Source organism: Lepus europaeus, chromosome 12 (assembly GCF_033115175.1).
Source record: "Lepus europaeus isolate LE1 chromosome 12, mLepTim1.pri, whole genome shotgun sequence".
NCBI classification, from domain to species: Eukaryota; Metazoa; Chordata; class Mammalia; order Lagomorpha; family Leporidae; genus Lepus; species Lepus europaeus.
In genome coordinates, this window is record NC_084838.1 from 77,706,891 (window position 1) to 77,720,415 (window position 13,525).

Consider the following 13,525-nt stretch of genomic DNA (forward strand, 5'->3'; position numbering starts at 1 on the left):
AGGTTATGGAACTGTATAGCAAGTAGGTGATGGGGCAGGATCCTGGCTCCACAGCACACAGTTCACCCCTTTGCCGAAATGTTCAATAAGGATTTGATGTCATCACTACAAATGTTTCTGTTAATGATTAAAATATTTCCTATTCGTGCATGGGTTCAGAAGCCAAAACTATGGTTGAATCTCATCAGGGAAGACGGTCTCTGATCCTATCACAGAAGTGAGCAGATTCTTCTAGAAACTGTGATAAGTATTCCCAAACAATAAAAAGTTGGCTTTTCATTCAGTGAGTCTGTTATTGTGCCTGCTAATAGATCTTTAGGAAGGCCCTACTGGTGGGAAAGATTATTTATCTGCAGGAAAAATAATTCACACAGTGGTCCCACTAGGAAGATAATGCAAAGGTCTATTGTCACCTGAGCAAAATCAATTTTTGTTTTTTCCCTTTATAGCTTCTTCTGGGTCATCTCAGCAAAGGTCACTGGCCAGGGTGGTGAAGGAGGGAAAAGTGTATCAAGAAAGTCCTTATGGGATTGTTGCTTAATGTCTCCCGAGCTATGAAACTTGTTTGTCCCTTTAAGAGTGTGTGATATTTTTAGTTCTTGGATGCAAGCCATCGGCAGTCACACTGTTCAGGCGGGGCTTGTGGGAAGCTGTCCCATGCCCAGCTGCCCCATTCTCTCTGCAGAACAAAGCATTCATGTCTAATTACACGAGGAAGAGCTAATAAAAGCTTTCCATACAAAACCCCAAATTCAATTAGTGCTGTATTTGTGATCCTGACCCTGAAGACAGACACCAGCTTAGCCTTTGAGCAGCAGAATGGTTCCAGCTCAGTGAGGCTGGCTGCTCCTCAATTCTGGATTCCCCTTCCCTCCTGGTGTGCAAAGACTGTCGCATGGTCTGGTTGCTGATAAAAGCTTTGTTTGGAAAATGTAGGGTGCCTTGCTTGTTTTGGATTTCACTGGTTTGTCCTGCACCACTGGCTGGCTAACGGGTTTACATACAGTTGAGTCTTACAGTCATGTTATTTGTGCACAGAGACACAATATCCCGCTCTTCATTCTCAAAAGAAAGCACCCCAGGATTTAACCTGGCGGGAGCTGAGGGAACGTCTGCCTGACGTCGGCAATTACTACATTTGCATTCACACCCGCGAGACAAATGCATTAAGGACCCTCCCCAGGGAGAACAACTGTAGTTTTCCCTTACTGTCAGTTCCATGTCCTCTTCTTCTTTTTCCTTCGTGGGCTTCTCTGGTTCTTCTGGCTCCTTCTCTTGGAGATGGATTTCCTGAGCCTGAGTCATGTAGGGCATGTCATCTTTGTTCTTGAACTCCAAGCTGAGAATTGAAGGAGGAAGTAGAATTCCCAGAATTACCTAAAGTAATAACAATGATAATAATAATAATCACATTCAAAGGATTAATATTAGGATGGTTGTTTAGAAATCAGGGAGCCTGGTTGTGTGTGTGTGTGTGTGCCGTCTGCAGAGACCTAGATGTCTCAATAGTTAAACACACTGATGCTGAAAGGGTCCTTCCTTCCGTACGGGAAGTGTTTTCTGTACTGTGGCTCAGCCTAATGTTTGATGAAATACAGCATTTTTCCAAAATACATCTTATTCAGTTAACAACCACATTGCATGGGGGAAACTGAGGAAAAAGTGAGACCTTATCTAAGGCAAAAATGGGAGGGAATCAAGATTTTCATTTAGTCATTAGACAGAACTTGATTTTGTGAAATCAGCTCAAATATCCACTGGCATTTATTTGCTAACTTGTCAAGTGGAGTTGATTATGTGTTCTCTATCTCTGTAAAGAAAAAAATTCTGTCGTAAATTGACCTTGAGAAAGTTCACATAGGAAAACATTTATTCATTGTAGAGCATTCCCCTGGCATTTTTGTGTAATTCAACAAACACCCGCATGCACACACACCTGCTTCTCTACACCCCAGTGGGCTATGTATTCGTTGAGAGCATCTTCTTGCAAGAATGCCCCAGGAGGGGTCAGCCCATTGCCTCATTGGCAACACTGTGAGCACCTGTCTCTGTGAGGGTCCTAGACATGTGGGCCTTTCTCACGAGGGCATGATCGCCTTCTCCTGTGTCTCCCGTATCAGGGAACAAGTGCATTTCTCAGTGACAGAGCTGACACCTGACTTGTGTTCCCCAAGTCTTCTCCCATTTCTTCTCTCGGACCTACAACGGGTCTGGGACCCAGGCTTCTGAAGATGAATTTTGCTGAGGAAACTTACATAAGGTGAAGGCCTAAGAGAGCTACCAAAGGCTCAGAAAAACTCAGGGATAGAGGCAGGGACAGCTCATGCTTAAATAGCAGAGACTCAGGAGCAGTCAAGGGAGGAAAAAGGGACCCTGAATGCTGGCAGGCCTGGGAAGGCTCTGGCGTCCTGAGATGCGACTTGGCTCTTGCATGCAGGCTTGGAGGTCACCAGCAGTGCAGCCACGGAACACCCATGACCACTTCATGGACCCCTTCCGTGGCTCTGGGCCCAGAGTTCACAGGAAGGGGAAGGGAGGGAGGGGTGACATCCAATAAAACAGTGGTCACCAGAGGGAGAGAGCAAATGGACATCTGTAGGTCCAAGTGACGATGTTTGCAGAACAGGCAATGACTGAGTCTGGAGATGTAATGGATAGCATGAGGATGACAGTTATAATACTGTATACAGGAAACTTACTCTAAGTGTAGACTTTCGGGACCTTTACCACACACACACCCACACGTACACACACACACAAGATTAACCATGTGAGATGATGGTTATGTTCACTTGTTTGATTTATGGCAATCATTTCACTATGTATAAGCATATCAAAACATTATGTTGTACACTGTAAGTACATACCACTTTAAAAAAAGAAACTAAAATTGCAAAACTGAAAATAAAACTAACCCTCCACATTCTTTTCTCTATCTTCCATTTTTTCTCTCCTTTTATTTATTTCAATTCAACGTTTTCCTTGAAAAACATTGACAAAATTGTAAGAAAGCAAAAGCTACCCACCATGCTGCTTCTCTTAAAAACACTTATCTACTCAGCCCTGAAGAGAAAATCACCACAAATAACTTATTGTGTCCTTCCTGTTTTCCTTCTTTTTAAACATTTTATACAGATAAAACCATAATTTATACCTTCAAAAAATGGGCTTAAGTTATATAGACTGGGCTATCACTTGCTTTTCTTCATTTATGAGTACATTAGGATTATAGAGCAATGTCTTTATATGTAAGCATCCTATTTTAATGACAATTTGAAAATTTCTCAAGCTTATTTGGTGAGACCCAGGGTCTGTATGACATGATGCCAGGGGCAGCAGCCAGGGACTTCAGGCTGCCACTGCATGCAGAGCTAACCAGGTTTGGGCTCCTGGTTCAGCATGGCTTATGCCACTGCACAGGTACCTGGGCATAACCATCACAGTGTTCTGAAAAATATTGTTTAGGTGCCATGTTTAGATATTCTGGTTCAACAGGACTTGGGGGTTGGGGGGGAGATTGCAGTGCATATCTCTCTCTCCATATAAACCACCAGACAGGAGAGTCTGATGGGAGTTAGGATTTAGCATCATCCTCCTGAGATAGAGAATGCTCCATCTCACTGCAGATTTGGCTTGACAAACTCCAACCAACCCATTGGCCCTCATAGCCAACAGGGCCTTCTTGGGTGCACTGACCTTGAGGCCTGAGTTCTTGCGCATGCGGAGCCGGCCCATCCACATGTCGGTGAGCAGCATCTGGCTGCATGTGTGGGCAATGAAGTCACGGTGCTTGGCAGCCACTGCGAGCTGCAGGCACGTGGCATTGCTCCAGTTCTTTAACTCATACGTCAGCAGTTTCATGGCCAGCTGCTCATCTTGCTTGTAGGACTGATCCAAGAGCTCCACTGCCAGCTGGCCAAAGTCCCTGAAAGGAAAGGGACATAAGAGTCCTTCAGGTCAAGTGGCAGACTTAGGTGAGAAAGGCAAGGACCCACTGCCAGTCACAAATGCGGTTGATGGGTGGAGTAGCTGTTTCATATGGGGTCTGGTCTGTGCGTAAGTTCCTCTAGTCACATCCACTAAGCATCTACTATGTGCCAGATACCATATTCAGAAGTGGAGATGTCAGTCAAACAAGCCAAGATCCCTGAACTCAGAACATTCAAGGCAAAGGATGGGAAAGGCAGTCAACCAAGGAATGCAGGGTGTCGTCAATGTGACCGACCTCAGTTTAAATCCCAGCCTTGCCAACCACAACTGTGTAACCTTGGACAAGTTACTTCAAATCTCTGAGCCTCATTTCCACAGCCAAAAGAAGTGCTTGATAATTGGACCTATCTCTGGGTAGGCTGATAGGATGCAGTTTTGTCTTCTGTGTGTCTGCAGGTGCCTCTGTGTGTAGCACTGTGCACAATAAAGGCTAATTATTTTTGTTCATCCTCTGGGTGCAGCACTGGGGTGACCCTGCTCCCCTTAGAGTTTTGGGCAGCTAAGACTCTCCAGTCTTTGGGGTCTACCTGAGCACCCTGCCCCCCAGACTGGCTAACCTGGAGTTGTGGTTCAGTTCCTGAGAAATGTCATCCACCATGTCGTTCTCGGAAGCCTCGTGAGCCATGGCTTTGCAGAGCTTGCAGGCCACGAGGGCTTTGGCCATGGCCTCCTCGCCATGTTGCCAGAAGAACAGGGCCATCTTCTGCCGCTTCATGAGGACGGCCCACACCATCAGCTCGTGGAACGGGAAAGGGAAGTGGTTGATCTCAGGGTCATCCAAGTCAATGTCCACCTCCTCCTCCCGCTTCTTGGTTGTCTTTCTTCCTCGCCTCAAGGGAATATCATCCTGTGGTTTTAGGGAAACACAGACAGGAGGAGTTAGAATTGAGTCCATTTATTTTAGGGAATTACTATAGATCTTCTGTTGACTCAGCTCTGGAGCAACACTTTAATGAACTAGGCTGGCTCCTTTCTGGAAAGAACTCACAAGCTCATCCATGCCTAACTACGTAATATAATCAATGCACAGGTCTAATCCTAGGGGAATATATAAGTTTTATACTTAATTAAAAATGGTTTTAACGGGTCTTTTCCTTTCCACTGTAGTCCACGTTTGTCCTCTACTTGTAGGATTGTTTATACCACATGAGGACCAGCGCTGCCTTTTTTGCTAAAAGGACAAGGGCATCCTCTCCTTGCATCTGCATATGCAACAATAGCCACGTGAACAAACGATTGGAAACAGACCATCTCAAGTTTCCACACATTTACGAGATGCACTTGTGAAGGAGTTCTGGGCTTTTGTAAATACCCATGAATAGATTTTGCTTACTGGAATTTATATGCTTCCTGGGTTTTCAAGTTAGTATTTCAGATAGGACTTTTTTGTTGGCAATGCTAATATAACCTCCTGGTGGAATTTTCAAAGCTACGGTGGTAGCCCCCATGACACTTGGACAATGTTTATTTCCTTATTTTAAAATCATACACTAAGCTCTACCACTGAAATGAGCTTACATATTTATTTTTTAAATGTGTAATAAAAAGAATAATTGACACTAAAAATTTGAGCAAATGCTTACCTCCATTCCCAGCAGTTTCAAGGCTTTGGGCTGTTAAAAAATATTGCAAAGTTAGGTCTTTCGTAGAGGTAAGAACAGAATCCTACTGTATCTTCAACAAGTAATATAAGAACTCTATTGTACTCTATAGTATTTGTTTCATGTCACTAAACAAAACACCACGGAGGGAATTTATTTACAGAAATTCTAAGGGAATTAGGGATTGGGTGATTTTGGTGCATCTCCAAAAACTAGGAAAGTGGGGAGAAACAAAGAGATTATCTGAGGCTAGAACCTGTGGGTTTATAATGTCGTCTGTGGACCAAGATTTCCTTCACCCTCTTTTAACAATCCTGCTTGACTGACATCTCTGTGACATCCAGTACTTGAACGAATGCTATGGTCTGAAGGTTTGTGCCCCTCCTCAAAGTTGTGTGTTGATGTCTCAATCCCCAAAGTGATAGCGTTAGGAGATGGGCCTTTGGGGAGGTGCTGAGGTCCAGAGGAATGAGCTTTCATGAATGGGAATGGTGTCTTTACAAAAGAGGTTTGTGGGAACCTGCACACCCTTCTCCCGTGTGAGACGAGGTAGCAGGCACTGTCTATGAATCAGGAAACAGGCCCTCACCAGATGCTGAGTCTGCTGGTGACTTGATGAAACTTCTCAGCCTTCAGCGCCTGAAGCAGTGACTTTGTGCTGTGTACCAGCCACCCTGTCTATAGTCTTTCATTATAGGGGCTTGAGTGGACTAAGACAGATGAGCAATGAGACATTCAAAGAGATCAAGTCAGATATTTCTCTGAGAAGCCTCCACTCTCTGAGGACTTGGGACACTGCTGAGAAAGAGGGGTCTAGGCACTTCATCATGGCCATTCCCTTCGCTGCAGCAAGTACAGCAAGGGTGAGTGGGCCAGAGGGCATGTGCCAACAGTGGCAAAACGTGCTCAACGGCATGGAACGTATCAGCACATAAAGAAGCAGCATTGGCCATGCTGAGAATGTGCACAGTAGGCACAGGTGGGGGCAGAGAGGACAGCTCAGCAAATTATAGACCTTGCTTATATTTAATGTGGAGATGCAAAATTACACCTGGGGGGAGGAGTACCAACTCTATGTTTCCAAGGATTACAGAGTGTTTGGTGCCATCTTGGAAAGTTGAGTAAATTGTGAGGTTATGCACTTAGAGTTCCCCAAATGCTTATTTATTTATTTATTTATTATAAATTTTTTTTGTTTGACAGGTAGAGTTATAGACAGTGAGAGAGAGAGACAGAGAGAAAGGTCTTCCTTCAGATGGTTCACTCCCCAGATGGCCACTGTGGCCAGTGCTGTGCCAATCTGAAGCCAGGAGCCAGGTGCTTCTCCCTGGTCTTCCATGCGGGTGCAGGGGCCCAAGCACCTGGGCCATCTTCCACTGCACTCCCGGGCCACAGCAGAGAGCAGGACTGGAAGAGGAGCAACCGGGACTAGAACCCAGCGCCCATATGGGATGCTGGCACTACAAGCAGAGGATTAACCAAGTGAGCCATGGTGCCAGCCCCTCTAATGCTCATTTAACCACCAGTTTAAAATCTGTTTTTTTTCCCCTTATTTATACTTTTAGTATTTTAAAGTTCTCTGCTAATCCCATAAAATAATCACAAGGAAGCTTTATTAAAAAGAAAAATCATGAAAATTATGTACTCAAAATGTTGTCTGTGGATTACCAGAGTCCTCAATTCCCTTTCAGAGGCTGTGTAAAATCCAATCTGTCTTCATAATGATACTGAGATGTTGCTGGGTTGAGGCAGGGCGTTAATGTTTGCACTGATGGTACAGAAGCAGAGGTGAGTAAAACCACTAGGTGCCTTGGCAAGAAGAAGGACAGTGGCACCAAACTTTGCTAGTCGTTATTAGATTCCACTGTTATGCCCTTGCAGAAAACAAAAAGTCTCACTTAGGAGTGAAAACTTAGGCCTGAAAACTTGCTGGCTCTATTAAATCTCTACCCTGTCTGCACATCATTTCACTGTTCTATGTGCTGAAATGCAGAGGATGTCCCAGAAGCTCCTCTGTCACTACTGAGCTGTGCCGTGTTGCCCTTCTGTGGTTGTTTGGATGGAATGATAGACACTTTTTTTCATGAAATATCTTTTTTTCTTGCATCCATAACTAGTGGACAAACTATGGTTGTTTAGACTTGGACTTCTGGCAGACATTTTTGGAGGCCATCATTTCAAGGAAAACAACTGACAGCACTTGTTGCCAGTGACAAAATTCACGCTTTCAAGATAAAATCAGAAGTTTGGAAAAAACCTCAGTCCCCCCGACCATGAACTTAAAAGTGTTTCAGTACTTAAAAGACTTTCCTGATGAGGTTGGAAGTGATGTTATTAAATGCAATAAATAAATGGATTAGAAACTGAAAATGAAATGTGTCAACATTTGGAAGATCTGACACCTCAACAGATCAGGATTTTCCAATGACCAAACTAGGATGCATACAAAGTATGAGAGATAGCTCAATGATTCTAGTGTGGCAGAGAATGAAACATTCATTAAAATGCTTTCAGATTTCACATTGCAGCAAGAAACTACCACTTATTCAATGTTGGGGTAGTATCAAAAGAGAATAGAATATTTCCAATTATCTATAAAGATTATCAAAATACTCTTTCTTTTCAACCAAAATTCTCACAACGGACTGAATGCCAAAGCAGGTGTGAGGATCTAGCTATTTCTGTGAAGCCAGACACTTCAGAAAGTTGCCACAAAGGTAAAACAGTGCTATTTTATCATTTATTTTGTTTTAAAAATTTAAAAGTTTAATAAAAAAATTAAAAAAATTATTGTTCATTAACATATTGTTTATGTTAATATAAAATGGATTGTTATGACTGCCTTAAAATGGACTAATATTTTTAAAGTTTCAAAGTTAATTTTTAAAAATATTTATTTGGAAAGCAGAGTGCCAGAGAGAGAGAGAGAGAGAGAGAGAGAGAGAGACTGATTGTCCACCCACTGGTTCATTCCCTAAATGCCCACAAAAGGCCATCTGAGTCAGGAACTCCATGTGCGTGTCAGGAACCCGAGAACGTGAACCATCATCTGCTGCCTCCCAGATACTTGTTAGCAGAAAGCTGGATTGGAAGTGGAAGCAGCCCTCACTTGTCCGTGAGTTTCTTTTTTTTATTATTTGACAGTGAGGGAGGGAGAAAAGGGAGAGAGTGAGGGAGAGGGAGGGGAGCAGGGGAGAAAGAGCAAGAGAGAGGGAGAGAGCAAGAGTGAGAGACACTGATTCATTCCCAAATGGCAGGGCTGGGCCATACCTCAATCCAGATCTCCCTACTTGAGCCATTACCTGTGGTTTCCTAGGCTCTACATTAACAGGAAGCTAAAGTCAGGAGCCGGAGCCAGGAACTGAACACAGATAGCCCAGTATGGGACACAGAATCTTAACTGCTAAGCCAATCTCCCACCCTTTGAATTCACTTCTAACATGGTAAATAGCCATAGACAGAATTCCCACAGACAAAAACTGTTTGGGGTCTGCAACAATTTTTGAAAGTATAAACAGACACAAGACCAAAACCTTTGAGAACTGCTGGGCTTAATATTAGTAAGATTCATTTGAATTTCTTTACTGTCCTCTTTTAATTGCACTCACAAATTTGCTAGAAGCCTCACCCGCTTGGGCCCGAAGAGATTGTGGTAGAGGGTCCTGAAGCGCTTGCGTGTGTAGTTGCAGCGGTAGGCGCCGCCCATGAGGTACTCGATTACCAGGCCAATGTCAATCAGGCTGATCCTGTAGTCGGGAGGCAGGTTCCCCTAGCAGGGAAAGAAGGAAACAGACAAACACACATCCGAAAGACAGCATGGTTTACTAGGGATTCTGTTTCATGTGTTCTGTAACTATTTTAGAGTAAAAAATTTCATGAAAAAGGAAACGTATGAATGTATTATTAGGCTGGTTAATTAATTCACCTTAAAATAGATCCAACCGAAACCTGGATATTCTCGCTTGGAAAGAAGACATAAGTTAGATAAGAAGATGCAGTAATCGTCGGCAATAACAGAAAATCAAAATATTTATTCAAGTCTTGAGCTGGGGAGAAAAAAACACCAGTGTAGCAGAAAGAAACACAAGGCTAGACACGGCAAATGCTCTCACTCCCTGGTGCCAGGAGCAAGGTCTCCACCATTCCCAGCCCTGCCACACTCTCCTCCCTGTCATCAACTGATATTTCCTTCGCACTCACTCAAGGAAGACTCCTCCTGAGGGTAAGTGTTATTACCAGGGCCTGCACTGGCTGGGAACCACTCGGAGCTCCCGTCTCCTTTAACACAAAGCCTCTATTCCCAGTGTTGAAATGGCGGCGCCTTTTCCATGAAAGGGGGCAGTGTGTCTACAGAAGAGTTTGGGTGCCAGGGTGCAAGGGTGTATGCACATCCCTTGTGTTTGATGAGAAGCAGGGTGAGCAGGGGAGAAAGGACAAGTTTACCCATGGACTACGTTCCCCTGATTTGCGATTCCTCACCTTGTCTTCCCAAGAGAGTAGTGTTTCTTACAGACCTAAGTCAGGGTGCGACTTTGGGCTGCTTCTCCTATATACAGGCAGCCACTGTGAAGTTCTTCTTTCTACCCATTGCTGCTTCCGACTTCAGAATGGGGATCTCAAGGCTCGGAGGACTTCCACCCAGCATGCCTGGTTCTCTCTCACCATTTGGTGTAGTCCCTTCTGGCAGGAGAGCTTTTCCTGCCATGAGTGACTAAAGGATCACCCTGTGTGGGCAGCCAGGAGCTCCGTGACCTGAGGTGGATCTGGGAGAGGCAGAGAGGACTTTGTCCTTTATGGAGGGCCCAGCCAGGGTGCCGTGGGAGATTTCCCACAGTCTCCTAACCTATCCTGGGGAGTTTCCAGAGTTGGTGGCTTCAGAATTCCCTGGGGAAGAAGCTGGTGGCAATGCGGAGGCCTGGCTCTCGTCCCGCATCCTTCAGTGCACCGGGTCTCTGGCTGCTGCCTTAGCTTCTCCAGGGGAGTCTGAGAACCACTTGGCCACTGAAGGAGGCTCGGGTGGCTGGGATGGATGACACAGCAGAGCTGGGAATCTCGCCGTGTTGAAAGGTGAGCGCTGTCGGTAGGCAGCGACGTGCTTCTGCTGAGCCGGGCATGGATTTCCGGCTCTTCCTCACTGGCTTCCTTAGAGTCAGCCACACCCGCTGGAAGGGTGTGAGATTCAGGGTTAGAAACCACTCCTCTCCACTGTAGCCTATCAATAAAACTATCTTTATGTTTTTAGCGTTTCCTATCTTTTTTTTTTTTGTTCCCAGGGCCTTTTATAGTTTTCTAGTGCCTGGTGTTACGGAGGCACTCAGAATGTTGTGGCTGAAAGTGTAAGCCAGTAGTAAAACAGAGAAAATCATTGATGTGGTCGGAATAAAGTTTGGGTTTGGGACTTTTGGTATTGTGTTCCCAGTAACAGATCTAAGTAGCCACAATCTGTTAGCACTGAGGAGATAGCCCAAAATTCAACTTAAAATATGCATACTGCTGCATCTAGATTTCAGTAGCTGTTCTCGGCGGGGTGGCAATGAAGGGACAGCAATGCAAGTGCCAACCTCACACCTAGGAGATCCCACAGATGTCCTGGCTAGCCCCATAATGAGCTCCCATGTCCATCTTGTGGAGTCTGCCTGGCTCTTGGCTTGGGGGTCTGGCTGGAGCCGGCCAGGCAGCCTGACCATGTGCAGGGTGTCATTGCTATACAGAGGCCTTTCTGGACACCTGCCTCCTGCCCTCACAGCCCAGTCTGAGATCTGTGTCTCCGGGTGAGTTGTCCCTGCACCCAAATGCTCACTGCTCTCCTTCCACCTTCTTCCTTGGAATTTCACAATTTCCTCTGTCGACAATTGTATCACGCTGACTCAGCGGGCTAAGGATTCTCAGGCTATTAAGAAAGACCAATTATCTGACTTCTTTTAGCAAAATATGTTCCAGAAAAGGTTTTATTTTAAGATAGTGCCTTTTCATGTAGAGACCTTTGCATAAAAATGAAACAGGTTAAGAATGTCATCCAGGCAGCCTGGGTCCTCCATTGTTTTGGGGCACTGTTTTGTGACCTCTGTGGCCTCTGGCTTGCCTGGAGGGGTCAGCAAGGCTGTTATTTGAAGAGCCTGGGTCGGCCTCATCTTAGGTGCACTTGGCTCCTATACTGACAGGCCTGTGGAGAGCTGCACCCATCTCTGGGTTATTGTCCTCAGCACCACAAGGTCAGCAGGACAGAGAGTACTGGTCTCCAGTCTGCTGCTTCGGGTTCCTGCCTGTCCTTCATGACGCAGCCCCGCCCCCTCAGGGGGTCGTCCCAGTAAAAGGGGGTTGAACTCCTTGGCCTCTGTGATCTGCAATGTTCAAGCAGCGGGCTTGGGAACAACCCATAGGCCTTTTTGCTGTGCTATTGAAAGACAATCAGAGCAAGTTTATGAATTTGTGCTTTTGAATCTTGTAGGAAGTTTCTAACTTTAAAACGGTGGTAGGGGGTAGGTGGTTTAGATGCTGGGGGTCCATATGTGGGACTCCCTAGGTTCAATACCTAGCTCTGGGGCCTGACTCCCATTTCCTGCTGATCCACACCCTGGGAGGTCACAGTGATGGGTCAAGTAATTGAGTTCCTACCACCCACATGGGAGACCTGGGTTGAGTTTTCAGATCTTAGCTATGGACCTGGGCCAGCCCAGCCATTGTAGGTGAATCGGTATTTGGGGGTGAACCAGTAGATGGGAACTCTACCTCCCAATTAATTAGTTAAAAAATAAAACATGTTACAGTGAGCATAACACTTATATATTTTGTTTTGATAAACTTGGGTGTAAGTGTGAGGTTTTTTTTTAAGACAGAGCGACAGAGAGAGATGTCTTCCATCTGCTGGTTCACTCCCCAAATGGCCACAATGGCTGGAGCAGGGCTAATCTGAGTCCAGGAGCCAGAAGCTTCCTCCAGGTCCCCCGACATGGGTGCAGGAGCTCGAGCACTTGGCACATCCTCCACTGTCTTCCCAGTGGGAAGCTGGGTCAGAAGTAGAGCAGCCAGGACTCGAACTGGTGCCCATATGGGATGCTGGCTCAGCAGGCAACCTATATGCCACAGTGCCAACCCCGAGCATGAGTTTTAATTCTAAGAACAAGATAATGCTTTCCAGGTACCAGTATAATATGGAAATGCTTGTGCTTTGGAAATGTCTGTAAGAGGAGGGGTTGTCAGAAAAGTGATAATAGTAGTAAAATTAAAAGTCAACGAAGATTTAAGGGGCAAATAAGAGCATCTTCAGCTATTGATTGTTCATTAGGCAATGTTCGAGGTATAGATTCCAAAGGAGGTACAAGAATCTTCTCAAATAAATGCTGATTATCTCAGACTGACTTACCCATCCCTCTGGTTATACAGAGCCCAGGGAAGGTGAAAGAACTGACTTGCATTAGATCTGTCCACAAGGGGGCGATGTTCACCTAACTGAAGCCAATGAGAATTCCTCCTTACAAGCCTTTCCCTTCCTGTTCTGTTTGATATGTATAACAAGGCCCTGTAAAGGGATCCAGACCGAAATGGAGGGTTGTGGGAAAAGACGGAGACAGATGCTGTTGTGGAGGGGATATATGGAGGAGGAAAAGTTTACTCTAGCAAGTTAAATGTCTGAACTCAGCTTGCAAGGCTGATTGCACCTGTTTCTTTCCAGAGACATTTTGGGAGCAGAAAGTTCAGGGAGTTCATTTTCATGGGGGGAATGTGGAAACCTTTGGGGAAACAAGAAATAGATTTGGTACAATTGGGTGCAATTTAGGCTTGTTGGGACAACTGTGTCCTGAGTGGACTCTGAAGGGGTGGGCAGCATCGGTGACTGAGGAGGCGCTGGGCCATGGTCTTGACTGCTGTGATCTGCAGGTGTCCCAGATGATGCAAATGCATTGCTTCTCCTAGAAAGGCATTGCTGGGCAGAG

General features: G+C 45.3%; 1 protein-coding gene across 4 annotated transcripts in view; it reads right to left on the reverse strand.

Moving 5' to 3' along the window:
- The window catches only part of TRPM3 (transient receptor potential cation channel subfamily M member 3), a 948,117-nt gene that overhangs the window by 79,121 nt on the left and 855,471 nt on the right, over nucleotides 1-13,525 (reverse strand). The window contains exons 13-18 of one of the 4 annotated variants that reach the window (XM_062207078.1): nucleotides 9,517-9,552; nucleotides 9,220-9,360; nucleotides 5,574-5,603; nucleotides 4,548-4,837; nucleotides 3,697-3,925; nucleotides 1,210-1,377 (exon numbers count right to left, since the gene is read on the reverse strand). In XM_062207078.1, the coding sequence (XP_062063062.1) occupies nucleotides 1,210-1,377; nucleotides 3,697-3,925; nucleotides 4,548-4,837; nucleotides 5,574-5,603; nucleotides 9,220-9,360; nucleotides 9,517-9,552 (894 nt within the window). The remainder of the gene's footprint in view (nucleotides 1-1,209; nucleotides 1,378-3,696; nucleotides 3,926-4,547; nucleotides 4,838-5,573; nucleotides 5,604-9,219; nucleotides 9,361-9,516; nucleotides 9,553-13,525) is intronic. The other 3 variants (XM_062207079.1, XM_062207080.1, XM_062207082.1) reach the window with 3 other exon arrangements.